Here is a 15,999-nt window from a genome sequence, read left to right as displayed (position 1 = left end):
TGCTGGGTTACAGAGTCGCTTGGGCCTCTGAGGATGTCATCCCTGGGGTGGGATGTAGGCAAGAAGAAGGATGTAGGCACATGAAGATCTGGGGGAAAGTGTGGTAGGCAGAGGGGAGAGGAAATAGTAAGTGCAAAGGCTGGAGGTAGATTGCGTCCAGCATAGTTGAGGACTAGCTGGAAGGCCAATGGAGTAGCTGGAATACAGTGAGCAAGAAAGGCGAGACAGCCAGGGATGAGATAGTGAGACCAGGTCCGTGGCCTTGTAAACCATACGAGGGTGTTTGAACTTTCATCTACACGTAATAGAAAGTCACTAAGGGTCATATTTTTAAAACATGGCTCCGGCTTTTGTAAAGAATGGAATGGGGATGGAGAGGAAAGTGGAAGCCAAGAGAACATATACAAAGGTATTACAGCAGTTCAGGGAGATTAACATTTGTGTGTATATAAGGGTGAACAATTTCATGAAATTATTGGCCATCAACCCAAGTGGGTGACAAGTTTGCAGGTCTGACTTCTGACCACGGCTGTGCTACTAGGCAGACACCACAGTCCCATAGGGCTGAAGTCAGTCTGAAGACATTAATTTGATTATATCCCATAGCATTGGCCTACACTGTGTTTTTGAAATTTTGGATTAGTTGCCAACTACTTGTATTTTAAAATGCTTATTTTGGCTTCTTTGGAAAAATCAGACTACCTGGTAAAAATAGGCTAGCATTCCCACATGGCAAGAGTTGGCTGGGCTGGAGCCGAGAGGCAGCTGTCTTCTGAAGAAGGGCAGGCACCCACTAGCTGTCCAGTGGAACTTTCTGCAGTGATGGCAATGTTGTGTATCTGTGTTGTCCAGTTTGGAAGACACAGCCATATTTGGTCATGAGCACTTGAAATGTGGCCAGTACTACTGAGGAACTAAATTTTAAATTTATATAATTTTAATTAATTTAAATAGCCACACAGGACTAGTGGCTACTATCTGGGACAGTGCAGTCCTAGCCTACTAGTCCTCACTCTTCCCGATTATGTTCCTGGCTGACATCACAATTTGACACAACCATGGTCCCTGTAACTAAGTGAGCTGTGACTCCTCTATCTTACCATCTTTGATTTAAGACAGTATACTTTATTCATGCTAAAACGACACACTTTTATTCCCATTTGCTATGAGGTTTTCCATTTTTTTAAAAAAGATTTATTTATCTTAGAGCGAGAGAAAGCACGTGCACACAAGCAGGAGGGACAGAGGGAGAGGGAGAGAGAATCTCAAGCAGACTCCCTGCTGAGCGTGGAGCCCCACGCGTGGAGCCCCACCCGGGGCTCGATCACGTGACCCTGAGATCAAGACCTGAGCTGAAACCAGGAGTCAGACACTTAACCGACTGGGCCACCCAGGCACCCTGAGGTTTTCCTTTTTAAAAAGAAAATAGAGAACAGATTCTGGTTATTATCTAATGCCTTATTTGCACAGGGAAGATTATTTAATGTTTTTAAATGAGTTTTCTTATATTAATAGGTTTTATAAATTGAGATATAATTGACACATAATATTAGATTAGTTTCAGGTGTACAACATAATGATTTGATATTTGTATATATGAGAAATGACCACCACGATAAGTCTGGTTAACATTCATCACCATACACAGTTAATAATTATTTTTCTTGTGATGAGAACTTTTAAGATCTAACTATTATTAAAGAACAAATGTCAAAGATTCATTTAACCTGTTAGCGAGAAAACCAACAGGATGACAAAGCTGAAGTATATATAATCACTGAAATCATGATTGCAAAGTTGGATACAGGCTGTTTAATATCCTATAGGGCAATAGAATTGTGACCTTTGAGGGTTATCTTTTCTACGGGACAAATGATTTGCAATGTATCCATTTTAAGTTAACATCTGATTTTGCAGAGTGTAGGCCTAATAAAAATAGTATTTATACATTTATAATAAATTATAAATTGTAGCAATTACAAAAATACATAAAATTCCTTAAAAATATAAATAAATTAATTTATAATAGAAATCACAGGTATATTTCTGTAAAGTAGGGACTGGCAAACTATGGCCCACTTGCCCACTGGGCCAAATCCAGCCCATCACCTGTTAACAGATTTCTTCACAGCAAATTTTCCTCATTAAGTCATGGTAGAAAATTCTTTTGGTGTTCTATTGCATTATGTTTACAAGCACTGACTTTAGGATTATTATAACAACATGTATATGTGAAATTGGGCTTTAGATTTTTTTTCTAAAAATCTCTTTGCTAGATACTGGAATCGGGATTATGTTAACATCATAAATTGGATTCTGCCTGGGCTACTTGCTCTCCACATTACCCCATTTTTTAAATTGCTCGGTCTCCTCATTCTAGCTTGCACAGGGCTTGACACACAGTAGGTGACCAATTACTTTCTGTTGCTATGAAATGAAGCAGATTAGCTTCAGGATGTGGAAGGACTTCCATACTGACAAGAAGGTTAAACTTGATGGCCCCTAGATTATGATCTGATAGTTCTTGAAAACATGAAATATTTGTTCTATTTCCCCTAGATTAAATAAACATTTAAAATGTAATTTTCTCTAGTAACTGCTATTTTGTTTATCCATGCTATTATTTAGTTTAATTCTAGCTAATTTTAGAAGTGTAGTATATGGTATTGGGATATTACCTCTTCTTCTTCTTGCTCTTCCTCCTCTTCACCTTCCTCTTCTCCTTTTCCTTCTTTTTGGGCTTCTTTCCTCTTTTTCCTACGATTCTCAATGACTTCAGGATCCCACTGATCTCTTCTGTATATGTACCCTGTACTACTGTGCTGCCTTTGCCCAGAAACTCTTTGGCATAGATCGTAGTCAGGGCACTAAGGAACAACATTAGTAATTTTAACAAGCATCCTCAGTGATTCTGATGCTGACAGTTCATGCACCACACTTTGAGAAACAAAACTTTAGGAGCTTCCTTGCTCATTTTCGGATTTCTTCAGGCCACCTCTATGTGGAGATGGGATGGGTATTTACTGAGGCAAGACATTCATTTAGGTTTCCTAATTTTTCACAAGAAAGATTTCAACCCTCTCGGGTCATTTTTATAATGCGTATTTGCCCTTCCTTATTCAGTGACCCAGAATACCCACACTGTGGGTCCTTGACAAAGACTACTGCCTTCAGCTGTCTCCTACGTTCACTTGCAGGAAGTGACTAATACGAGGGTGAGTCTGAAGGACATGCCTCAGAGCAGTGGTCCTCACACTTCAGCGGGCATCGGAGTCATGTGAAGGGCTTTTCAACACAGATAGCTGAACGCCCCCTCCCCCCTCCCCCCTCCCCCAGAGTTTCTGAGTCATAGTTCTGGGGTGGGCCCTAAGAATATGTATTCCTAACAAGCTTCTGAGTGCCGCTGATGCATTTGGCTCTGGGATCGTACTCTGAGAACCACTGCTGTAGTAGATCACTGGCCCTTAATCTTTTTTTTTTTTTTTTTTTTTGGTAGTATAGACCCCGTTAGAATATGAGGAAAGCTATTGGCTTTTGCTTCAGAAAAACAGATATACATAATAAAATAATTTCAGAAGGTTCATGGATATTTAAGGATTCCTGGATTCCAGGCTAAGAACTTCTGCTCTAGAAATTCCAAGATTTATCCCCAAATAAGGCCAAACCACCAGAGAAATGTGTGTTGTATTGAGTTCTGTCTCACATTAGGCCCTCTGATTACACTTGAGTCAATGTGTAGAAACTGCCTGGGTACTCGCTATCACATTTATAATATAAATGAGGTTAAGGCCTTCATTCTCTACCTTGACGATCTTTTATATTAAGAACCATGTAAGATGTTTCTCTCATTTAAAATTTTAATTCTAATTTCTCTCATTTTGTTTTTCCTGAGGAATGTCTTATCTTTTCACAGACAGTGTGAATTTTATATAACTGGTCACATTTCCCCTTCTACTTTGGCTCATCAAACTCAGAACCAAATTTATGCTTCAAATGTAGGAAGCATTTGGAGGCTAGTGGCCTAACATCTGTATTCTTGTTCCACCAGGGGTTAATTTCCTATACAATCTATGTTTTCCATGGCTCGGGCTTTATATTTGGTTTTAGTTAATTGTTTGAGGACTTTTCTTCTCTCCCTTATACACATGTTCACATGTGTGACATTCTCAAGGTCCATGCAGGGATTTTGACTGGCCTCCAACCACGGCCTGTGGTGGGCTGCAGATTACACCATGCTCAGCACCGCAACACCTCCTCTCTCTCACAGCTAACCCTAACACGCACCTGAGCTGAGAATCATCTCCTTTACTTTGAGCTGTCAAACCATTTGGGGAATCAGGCAGGTATGAATATAAAAGCTTATCATTAATTTTCATATCAACCAGCAGACCTGCCCTCCCTGAATTCTTATCATAGCCCCATGAGGCAGTTATTATTTTTGTAAAGAGGAAATCGAGTCTCCTAAATGTCATCTACCACGTGCTGTTGATAAAGGAGAGATTGGGAACAGGACCCAAGCTTGATTCTTAATCAACCTAGTAATGTTTTTTAACATTCATATGTCCAACTCATTTGCTCCTTCTTTCATTTTATTTAACTGGCAAACTTATCAGGTGTCTATTAGGTACCATATATTGTGTTAGTTGATATTTATATGAGCAAGACATGGCTCTTGCCTTCAAATAAGGCAGAGTCCAGAAGGAAAATGGACAAGTACAATATATAAGATAATACGATAGAAGACAGCAACATGAATGGTCATCAGAGAAGTATTTAACTCTCCTGTGGTAAGGTATAGGGGACAAGGAGGAAGAGAAAAGGATAGGAAGAGGGAGAGAGAAAAGGAGAAAGTGAGAGAGAGAAAGAATGAGTTAGTTAATATGTGTGTTGGTGTGGAAGGGGTGGTCATCAGGGAAACAGATGATGTCTGAACTGACTTTCAAAGGATAACTATGTTGAAGACTGTTGAAGAGACAGAGAGATATTTCCTGTGGATGGAACTGCAGGTGCAGAAATACAGAGGTATCAGAAAGTATAACTCAGTAGTCCCTATGGTTGATATATAAGTTATTATTTCCTTAACTACTTAATATATATTTTTAAGATTTTATTTATTTATTTGAGAGAGAGAGAGAAGCAGACTCCCCACTCAGTGCAGAGCCCAACTTGGGGCTCGATCCCAAGACCCTGAAATCATGACCTGAGCCGAAGGCAGACACTTAACCAACTGAGCCACCCAGGCATCTCATTAATATTCTTGAAGACATTCCTTGAATTCCACTACTATCAAAAAGAATGGTAACTATAGTTACAAAACAACTAATATTCTTACCTTAATATTGATTATAACATCAGGTTTCAAATTTAAATTTTTAATTAATTCTATTTGCTGCAAAGTAGTCATGGCATCCTGTGAAAGTGATGGTAGTTCAGTGATAATATAACCTGTTGAGTAAAATATAATTTTTAGAGTTTTATAATGTTATCAATATATGAGAGCATTGATTTGTTATTACTTTATAAAATGTCATTTGCTTATTGATGAATATTAATGTAGATCTTAAAATCTGTCAAATATTTTTAATAGTTAAGTTTATTGCCACATGAAGCATAACAGTGAATAATGTTTTTCTGATCATAAATAAAATCACTGAGCTAGGAGGAGACATCTTTAAAAATTCCAAATCAATTTATTTTAAGCACATGAGGTGTCTAGGGAATGAAATTCCATTCTAATAATTCTTTGAGCGTTAGGAAAGCCGTAAAGGTATATTATAGGGGGTGTATAGTATATTATTTTCTTTCTAAAGCTAATGTTTTATAATAGAATATGTACATACATAATGTTTATATATAAAACACCCATGTTCTCCCCATACAGTTTAAAAAACAGAACATTATCAATATGATTTTGGCTTAGCACATTGGCTTGCATCCCCACCCAAAAACCTAAATCTTATCATTGAAATTCATCCCATTTGTCATCATCACATTAATTTCTTTAATATATTTCTTTGATTATGTCACTCTCTTGCTTGAGAAAATTTTCTCTTATTAATAAAGTCTCAGTTCCCTCAGAATTAAGGACTTCAATTTTTCTGCTATTTTTAATAGGACCTTTTTTCTTGAAAGAACTGACAAATTATGGTTATTCAGTTTTGGATATTTGGCAGATATTTTATAAAAAGTGAGTGGAGTGAGCTGGTCACTTCAAGGACAACCACTGAATAGTATTTGTTGCCAATGATAAAATTCAAGCAAAAATTCAAATTTTAGAAAATGTTTATCTACTGCCATAAGCTTAACAACTTCCCAATTTTTAAAACTTTTCTTGATGACATTGGTGGTGAAATTAATAAAAGTGATTTTTTGACAGTGTATAATGAAAAGTGTCAACATTTGGAAAACTTAGCACAACTTAGTCAGTATTTTCCAAAATAACTACTGCATGGTGCCTGCAAATCATGCATGGGTCAAAGACCCAGTCCAAGTTCAAGATAGACAAATGGATTTTAATTAACAGAGTTTGAAAAGTTCTTGATGTGGTTTCAGATTCTATAATGCAAATAACCTTTAAGAAAGTCCTCCTTAGTGAGTTTTAATGTAGGATCAAGGATAGTCACAATTATTCTAAAGGCTATTAAAATATACTTTCCCTTTCTAACTACATATCTGTGTGAAGCTGGATTTTCCTCATATATTTCAATAAAAACAATATATTGCAACAGATTGAGCAGAAGGAGATATGAGAATCCAGTTGGGTCTTCTCTTAAGCCAGATATTAAAGAGATTTGCAAAAATAAAATTATTTTTTAATAAAATATGCTATTAATGTGAACATGTGATGGTTTCGTTATGATTTTTAAACAAATATTTTAAATATTTCTTAGTTCTAATTTCTAATATGATGATATCTAATATATGATAGACATAACCCAAGTAAGCAAAAGCTCTTTTGGGGCCTCAACAATTTTTATAAGTATATAGGAGTCTTCAGACTAAAAAGTTTGAGAACTGCTATCCTATGCAATGTCTAGAATAGTATGATTAAAAAAGGTATTAAGCATCTGTTGATAGATGAGTAAATGAATGTGCCTAATAAGCCAATCTCAAAATCCTCTCTTAAGAACATGCTTATCACATGCTTATTATTTTTAGTTTTTTAGTTTACAAAAGCAGACCAACAACTACCATAGTAATCCAAAATCTCATCAAATCCTTAGGCATTTCTCCTAAGATATTTGAAACACTTCACTTTCTGCTAACTATGTGTTGGATGCTATCCAGAGAAGCAATCCTAAGTAGTTATAACTTCAAAAGGCAAAAAGGAAGACCTATTTTCTTTGGTTTTGGGAATGTGAGCTATAATCATGATTCTCTCCTGTCTTGCTATAATCTTTAGTTTACAACTCAGCTTACTCATTTGCTTTTGCTGTTGTGTCTCAAAGATTTTGAAGTAGTGGTGATATCCTAAGGCATCCGTTCTATTCAAGGTTCCTTAAGAGAACCCAACACCCCCCGGCAAAAATTTAGCCACTGCATGCATTGGCACTGTCTCGGGAACTGGGCCAGACCTTCCTCTACTTGCCACCCCTGCTGCTCTAGCTTTTTGTTTCCCTGGCTTCCTACTTCCCTAGTTTGGTTTGGAGCCTGTTGTTAAATTGTTCTCCATTTGATTAACAACCTTATTGGAAACTTGTCAAGACTTTGGGACAGGATGGCTGGCATTAACCCCCTGGTGTGACACATTTTAAGGGTGAGGGGGCCTAGCCCTAGACTGAACTCAACCCCTGCCCAGCTCAGCCCTCCTGATTTGACATTTCCAGAGACCATCAGTCTCCAGAGTTCATGCCTTCCCCTTCCAAGCAACAGGGGATTACACAATACCTCCCCTTCATTCCCTGTGCTGGCAGCACTGCCCACCATCTGTGTATTACAAGGGATGACAGAAGGATGTTTGGCTCTCTGTGTGCACCCTGTAGATTACTGCAATCACTGCTACTACCTGGACAGCTTATCAGGCATTTCAAGTACAACTGTTTGTAGGTATCATAAACCTCAGGCATACATGTATATTGGAATGAGTTTAAAACTTGGTCTCTTTCCTAGTGGAAGCAGCAGAAGAGTGGGTTGTTTCCATGGGGTCTGGTTCTCACCTGATAGGCCAATATTTGGGCTGCCTGAATTTTCTGAGTGACAAGTTTTAGGGCCTTACTCATTGAGAGGTGGCCAGTATCATCACACCCAGACCCTAGGAATGTATCTATGGAAGAGATGTGGGAGAGTGGAAGAGCTTAGTTCTCTAGACTCAACTGTGGATACTCACAAGGATACTTCTTTGTAGACGTATCAGAGCTGCCAAGCCCACTGCCAATCTCTCTAACCCCAGAGACATGTGTGAATATGGAAGCAGAGATGAGGACTTCCCCTCTCTGTCCCATATCTCCTTGACACCATTATCAAGCCCCTACCCTCAATGCTGAAGACGGAATGGTAGACCTCCTGCCACTCCTTGCTGTGAGGCTTTGTATGTACTATCATTGGCAGAGTAGACATGCTGCAGGCTAGTATTCAGCCTGCACCACCCTCACCAGGGAAAAACTTAAATACTGTCCATTTGACTACCCAGGGGTAACTACTTGGCCCATGCCATCACTTTGCCCCCACTTCCTGGTACAGCGGAATGAATTCCTATTTCCACAAAACTGAAGATGGCATGCTACTGCTTTCAGATTGAAGTGATGAGATATTCAGAAATATCAGGTAGCTTATGTCCATCCAGTCCTAATATGTACCTGACCTCATGCCAGCCTGATTTGAGAGGACACACTGGTGACCAGTGACTTACAAGACTATCCACAATGTGATACGCTGGGGGCAGGGAATGCCCAGACTAGGGCTGTCCATCATTACTGGAGAAAGTGAGTTTTTTGGAATCTAGAAACAGGAAGCAGAGAGGGGCTTCTCAGGATGCCCAGGCATTGGCTCTACCTTTTTCTCCTGGGTAAAGATGCAGTTCATGGAAGCTGATTTTGGCCAAAAGCCAACACAGCATGACAGGTTGTGAATGAAAGGACTGTAATTACAGATTGTGTAAGTTATTTCTAAATAGTGATACAAAGTTTCAACCGTAAAAAGGCTCTGGTACAGAAAAAAATTAAGATTGAATTTGGCAATATTCTGTTGTGCAGTGTGCCCAGCAGCACACATCTGTCTTTAGGGATTTTAGAGTCATCAATTACCCAGCCTCACCCAGACCGGACCCAAGTTAATATCCTGTTTTGAAAGCTCATCACTTCCAATTTTGCTTCTACCATCCACCAGGCTGGTGAGTAGGACCAAACATCAGAAAGACTCCTTGCCGAGCAAAGACTTTTAAACTGCATTTAGCAGGGTGCTAGGTTCCATAGAAATTCCTTTGAGGATGCTATAGAATAGGTGAAGGGAACTTGGGCAGAAGGGGTTCTAGGTCCCGTCCCACTACAGCCTTTAAATAAGCCCAGTTGTGCATGCCTAAAACACAGCCATGCAATTGCATGCTAATAGTGTGGCCCTCAGACTCAAGAAATCATTTATACTGCTTTTCCTCTGCCAGCTCCCAGAACAAGCACCAGTGTACAGCAAGTCTAGGGGAAAGAGGAATACATTAAATGATACGAGGGGATGCCAGTCAGCAAAATCCAAAATGCAGGAAATTCTTAAACACAAATAACTTGTTTTTTCAACAAAGAGAACACAAGACGATAGAAGGAGGTAGAGGGAACTTATAGATTAAAAGGGACTTGAGACATACCAGTCAATTGCTATATGTGAAACCTGGTTGGATCCTTCCAAAAAAACCCAAAAAAACAAAAAAACAAACAACAACAACACACACACAAACAAAACAACCCCCCCCAAAAAACAAAACAAAACAAAAAAACCAAAACCCAAAGATCAGCTAGAAAAAAAAAATAAACAAGGCAAATAATGAAATCTGACCACGGAATGGTCAGTAGATGATTTACTATTAATTTAGTAGGTATGATAATGTAATGTGATACTAGGTTTAAAAATAGTCCTTATCTTTTTGAGATATATACTAAAACATTTACAGATGAACTGATATGATATGAATTAGCTTCAAAATAAAGTAGGTTGGGGGAGGGATGTGGGCAGGAGTTCACATAAAACAACATTAGACAGGAGCTGTCACTGAAGCTGGGTGAGGGACACATGGGGGGAGTTTTATATCACTTTCTTTACTTTTGTTTGAAATCTTCCACAAGAAGTTAAAAAGATTCCTGAACATCATGAATGGCATAGCTGAGTGGGTTTATTTTTTCATTATTTTTTCTCTTTTTGCCAATATTCATCATTTATACCATCTTTTTGTGGGTAAATTACTCTAATTTTTATAAGAGGTAAGGGGAGACGAAGTATAAACAAGAAGATATTTGCCTGCCTTTCTGTATACATGCTTCAGTTTCTTTCTTCTTCTTCTTTTTTTAAAGATTTTATTTATTTGACAGAGAGAGACACAATGAGAGAGGGAACACAAGCAGGGGGAGTGGGAGAGGGAGAAGCAGGCTTCCCGCTGAGCGGGGAGCCCGATGTGAAGGCAGACGCTTAATGACTGAGCCACCCCATGCTTCAGTTTCAATCACTTCGCTTTTGGAGGTCATTTATTGACCTATGTTGGAATTCTGTCATCGTCTTTTTTACCTTTTTACTCATTTAACCGCCCACATTCTGGATATTTTCCCAAGCTCATCTTCTTTATCACTGATCAATAGATAGACTGATGTGTAGACAAAGTGTATATACATATATATATACACACACATATATATATATATATACACACACACACAACATATATAATGGAGAGATGATATTTATCTATATGTGGATGGATAGATGTAGTTTGTTCTATATATCATCTATATGTAGAGAAATCTTTCTACCTATAGATATGATACAGTGCAAACTACAGACATAGTTTGCAGTGATGTCTGCTTTTGCTACTTCCATTATTGATTTGCTTTGGCAATCATGGTTTTTACTTTACTGCATTTTATTTTTATCCCTATATTCTTAATAGTCACAATGTCCTCTCTTAACTTACTAAGGATACAAAGCAGCTTGCTAAGTTTTTCTTCTTTCATTCAATAAATCTATTTCAGGTGGATGATTTTCTCCCCAGCACATCTTTCTTCCTCTTCTTTCTTTTGCAAATGTCATAGGGTTTGCTCTTTTCTATTTGGTCATTCTGGAGCTTCAGTAGCCTTTGTCTTGAGAAATTAGGCTCCAAACCCCTGCTCAGCATCTGCTTGAGTGCAGGGAGATTTCTTGGGTCCAGAGTCAGAGGGTAGACTGGGTGAACAGACTGAAGCCTGCCAATATCTGCAGCCAGAGGGTAAGCTGGTGCCATTCAAGAAATTCCTGCCTTATAAGTGTGGATTGACGCAGAGAAGACTAGCCACGGACAGGACTCAGTAATAAAACGCGGAGTGAATGAGAAAGCAGTCAGCAGAGATTGTCAGCACTGTGAGAAGGACCACGGCAGAGTGTTGATGCTTTTGCTGGATAATACAGTGCTCAAAGAAGATTGAACCATTTAAATTTATTTATTTATTTACAAATGTAGAATCTGAAGAATAAAAGGAAGTAAACAAGCAAATAAAAATATCTAAGCTGCTTAACTGAATTCAGGCTCTGGAATTCCCGCATCAGGGCAAAGGAAAGAGCAACTCCGGAAATTATGTGTGCCTCAGCTAAAGCACAAGTTTTAAGGCTGCTTTGATAGCCACCGATTTATAAAAATAAACATACCAAAGTGAGAAACTTCCGGGGAGTTGAGCTTCTCCAACATTAGCTTTATGACAAGTTCATCTGGAATGCTTTGACCACTGAGCAGTATTGATTGCAACTAAGAACCAAAAAAGATAGTGTATATTAGTGTATATATATCTGTGACACAGAGCTTATTTTTTTTTAAATCATAATAATTTTGAAACTTAGATTTACCATAACTCCTGTTTCAGTTTCCCTGGCAATCTGTTCTTCCAAAATCGGTAAAACTAAAATATGAATTCAAAATATTAGCACAAACTGCTATTAGAATTGCCAAATTAAGAAACATATTTGTTTTATAATGGTAACAAAGATTAATATTTGCATATCACTTTAAGAGTTTACAAAACATATTTATACACACATTATGTCGTTTAAGCCTAACCAAAGCATGAGGCAGCAGAATGTATTCCACAGAGAACTTGTCTCTGCCACTCGCTAGCTAAAAGATCTTGAGGAAGCTAACTACTTAAATACCTCTGGGCCTTGCATGCTCATGCCCTGTATAGTATGCAAGAGAATGTGAGCATGAAATGACATTGCGTACGCGACAGTGACTGGGAAATTGTAAAGTGTCACTCAAAAGTATACACTAAGTATTATTAGTCCAGATACTTTTATAACCACAGAGTTATATCCAGAGCTCACTAATTTTGCACTCTGATTATATAAAAGGAAAGTATGTGTCAAGAAATGTAAAAATAGATAAACACTGATTAGAAAAAGGGGGCCTGAGGCTGGAATTCCAATGATTTGTTTCTTTTTAAGAGGAAATATTCCATCCCTTATGGAAGACATCCTGGGACAGAAATGACAGGGGCAAGACCTACGGGAGGACTCAGGAACTGAATTATGTCCCTCGCTGCTAGTAATCTATGATTGGTCTCCCCAAAATTGTACCAGATTGCAATTTCACTAACAGCACATGGAATCCTCATTTCATAACATTCTTGCCAAAAATGATTATAGAAACTTTAAAGATTCTTTGTCAATTTGATAGGTAAATATGGATCAGTGTTATTTTAATTAGCATTTCTTCGAATAACAATTTCTTTGAATAATGACTTTTTTCTTACATTTGTCTATTTTTTTATTTCTACTTTTATGAATTGCCAATTCATTCTTTTGCTTATTTTTCTATTAGGACAAAAATAGTTTTATTGATTAAAAGAATACTTTATATAAAGTTAGTAGTCCTCATATACTGCAAAGAATGCAAAGCAAAATAATAAAAATAAAATTTATCATTGAAAATAATCAAGTCTTGGGGCACCTGGGTGGCTCAGTAGGTTAAGCATCTGCCTTCGGCTCAGGTCATGATCCCAGGACCCCGGGATTGAGCCCCGCATCCAGCTCCCTGCTCAGTGGGGAACCTGGTTCTCCCTCTCCCTCTGCCCTTCCCCGCTCCCGCCTTGAGCTCTCTCTCTCTCTCAAATAAATAAAATCTTAAAAAAAAAAAATTAAGTCTTAAAAAATGCTCTCAAGAACAGCTGTGAGAGTTTCTTCTCTTTTCATCTTTCATAGGGAGATTCCCAAAACACACATGTCCCCAGTAGTTCTAAATGAGGGGATTAGAGAATTGGAGGCAGTAGAATGAAGTCAAAGACATTTCATAAACCCTCCTAACTTCTATGAACAAAACTAGGACTAACTGAAAGGCAAAAATATGCCTGATGCTATTTTGAAGATAACATTCACTAGGTTGGTAGTGATGTGTGATAAAGTAATTATAGCGAAATGTTAATCACAGAATCCAGATGATATATTCTTCACATTTTATAAAGTTTTTATAATAAAATATTGGGAGGAAAGAGTAAAATTTACCTTCTACACGAATACATCTCCATGCCTGTGTTATTTGATGAGCTAAAGTTGTCTTCCCAACCCCCTTAAAAAGAAAGATGTTATTTAAAACCCACAGGCATTTGCCAGTGAAACAGATATTCTCATTTTAAGAGACTCTATTGATGGTTACAATACGTGAATATTATCAAGTAAATTTTTTGTCCACAAAATAAATGAACAGCAGACTCTAGATATTTATAGCTTAATTTTTCTCTATTCATTGTCACATTTGCCACATTTTTGAAGTGATTTAAATAACATTTTTTAAATTAAGAAAATAGCCCTGAAACCAGGCAGGTACTGTCCTCTTTTGATTGTCAAATTTTGTAACTTGAATACGTATCATTGTGATTATATTGAAATCTATCACTTTATCTCTTTTCTAAAGTTTTTAGTCATGAATGTTTTGACAGACTTCCACTTAGTAACTTCCAAGACAAAAAATTCTTACTTAATGGACATCTTTGAAAAGTATCATATTTTCAAGACAAAAGATTACTTTAATGTAGTAATATTTGCACCTGATTGCTCTCACTGTTGACTTTTATTTTGAACATTTTTTAATTCAAATTCAATTAATTAACATATAATGTATTTTTTGTTTCAGGGGTACAGGTCTGTGATTCATCAGTCTTATATAATACGCAGTGCTCATTATATCACATGCCCTCCTTAATGTCCATCACTCAGTTACCCCATCCCCCCACCCCCCTCCCCTCCAGCAACCCTAAGTTTGTTTCCTATGATTAAGAGTCTCTTATGGTTTGTCTCCCTCTCTGGTTTCGTCTTGTTTTATTTTTTCAACTCTTCCTCTATGATCCTCTGTTTTGTTTCTTAAATTCCACATATCAGTGAGATCATATGATAATTGTCTTTCTCTGACTGACTTATTTCGCTTAGCATAATACCCTCTAGTTCCATCCATGTTCACTGTTGACTTTTAAAACTCTATTATATGTTAAGAAACATAATGAAAGTTACTGGAACCATTTCTTGGTACCTGTCCCAGGGTCCATATAAAATTAAATCGAGGGTGGGATCCAGCTCTTAGTCTCTGCTGTTCTGGAGAGGATCTTTAATTCACCAGCTCAGGCTCTCTAATGCTAACTACCAACTAGTTCAATGGCTGAAAATACCCCTCATTTAGAGGTCCTTACTAGAAATGCCTAGAAAAGCAGGCTATCTTATATCATCCATTTTTGGTTTCTTTTTATTTTGTAGAAAGACAATACATAGGTCTGCGAACACACTGTGGGCAAAGGTGAGGCACATTGCCTCTCAGTAGCTTCAGATATTAATGGGAGAGCCCTAGTTTGTCTCTATAGTGTCCTTTCTTCACATACCCAGGGAACCTCATAACAAATTTCACAGAAAGTTTTATAAGCAAATTATGTTTGGAATAACCTTGGATCATAGACTACTAACAATTGTCATGGTGCAATGCTTTGATGAGTTCTATTTCTTCGTAATATAAAAACAAAGATAAGTACAATGTAGGTTCCTTTTCAATTATAGTGTACAAGACAAGATAAAGTTAGGAACTTACAACCAATATTATATCAGTTTTTAAGTCATACAATGAAAGCCTAACACTCGAAAAAATTAGCACATTATGTGGTTTTCTTTCTTGTATGGTAACATAATATTATGACTTTAAAAATAAAAATTATAGTAAATAATAAGTTAGAAAAGATAACTTACTGGTTTCCCAAATATAACAAAGCAAACAGGTTTAGACAGCAAAAAGTTATATTCAGCTTCATCTTCATTAAATATATCCGCAAAAGGATGCTCTTCTGTCTTCTCTTGAGAATTCATAATATAAACTACTACAATAAGAAAGAGTAAAATTGTTAGTGACTAATTTAGCTGGAAGAAGCCGGTAGGTGAAGGAGAATGAGAATATCCTGAGAATTTACTTAGCCTAGAAGCCATTCCACATCACTAAATACAAAGATTTTGCCGATATTCACAAATAAGTTAAACTTATCTATTAAAACAATAATAGGCTCTTAGTTTGAGACAAAAAGCAAAATGAGCTATATGTTGTACAAAAGACAGCTAAAACGAAGTGTTTCTGCAAGATTAAGATAAAAATACATATATACATACATAAACATATATGTTATGATGTGTGTATTCGATTAAAGATCAAATTAAATATGCTATATATATACATACACATATATGTTATACAGACACATATATATGTGTGTATGTGCACATGTGTAGGGACTGACTACTAATGGCTCTAACAGAAATCTGAATGGAAATTAGAAAATATGTAAAACTGAAAAAAAATGAACATACATAACAAAA

General features: G+C 37.2%; 1 protein-coding gene across 1 annotated transcript in view; it reads right to left on the bottom strand.

The window, feature by feature from the left end:
- AK9 (adenylate kinase 9) overlaps window positions 1-15,999 on the bottom strand; it is a 127,168-nt gene that overhangs the window by 103,033 nt on the left and 8,136 nt on the right. Inside the window, exons 2-7 of the mRNA XM_032408265.1 lie at window positions 15,382-15,509; window positions 13,660-13,723; window positions 12,010-12,062; window positions 11,815-11,911; window positions 5,333-5,445; window positions 2,679-2,867 (exon numbers count right to left, since the gene is read on the bottom strand). Of these exons, the coding sequence (XP_032264156.1) occupies window positions 2,679-2,867; window positions 5,333-5,445; window positions 11,815-11,911; window positions 12,010-12,062; window positions 13,660-13,723; window positions 15,382-15,498 (633 nt within the window). The 5' untranslated portion in view covers window positions 15,499-15,509. The remainder of the gene's footprint in view (window positions 1-2,678; window positions 2,868-5,332; window positions 5,446-11,814; window positions 11,912-12,009; window positions 12,063-13,659; window positions 13,724-15,381; window positions 15,510-15,999) is intronic.

The sequence above is a fragment of the Phoca vitulina genome, unplaced genomic scaffold, assembly GCF_004348235.1.
Source record: "Phoca vitulina isolate PV1807 unplaced genomic scaffold, GSC_HSeal_1.0 scaffold9, whole genome shotgun sequence".
In the NCBI taxonomy this organism is placed as follows: domain Eukaryota; kingdom Metazoa; phylum Chordata; class Mammalia; order Carnivora; family Phocidae; genus Phoca; species Phoca vitulina.
This window is presented reverse-complemented; position numbering and strand designations above follow the sequence as displayed.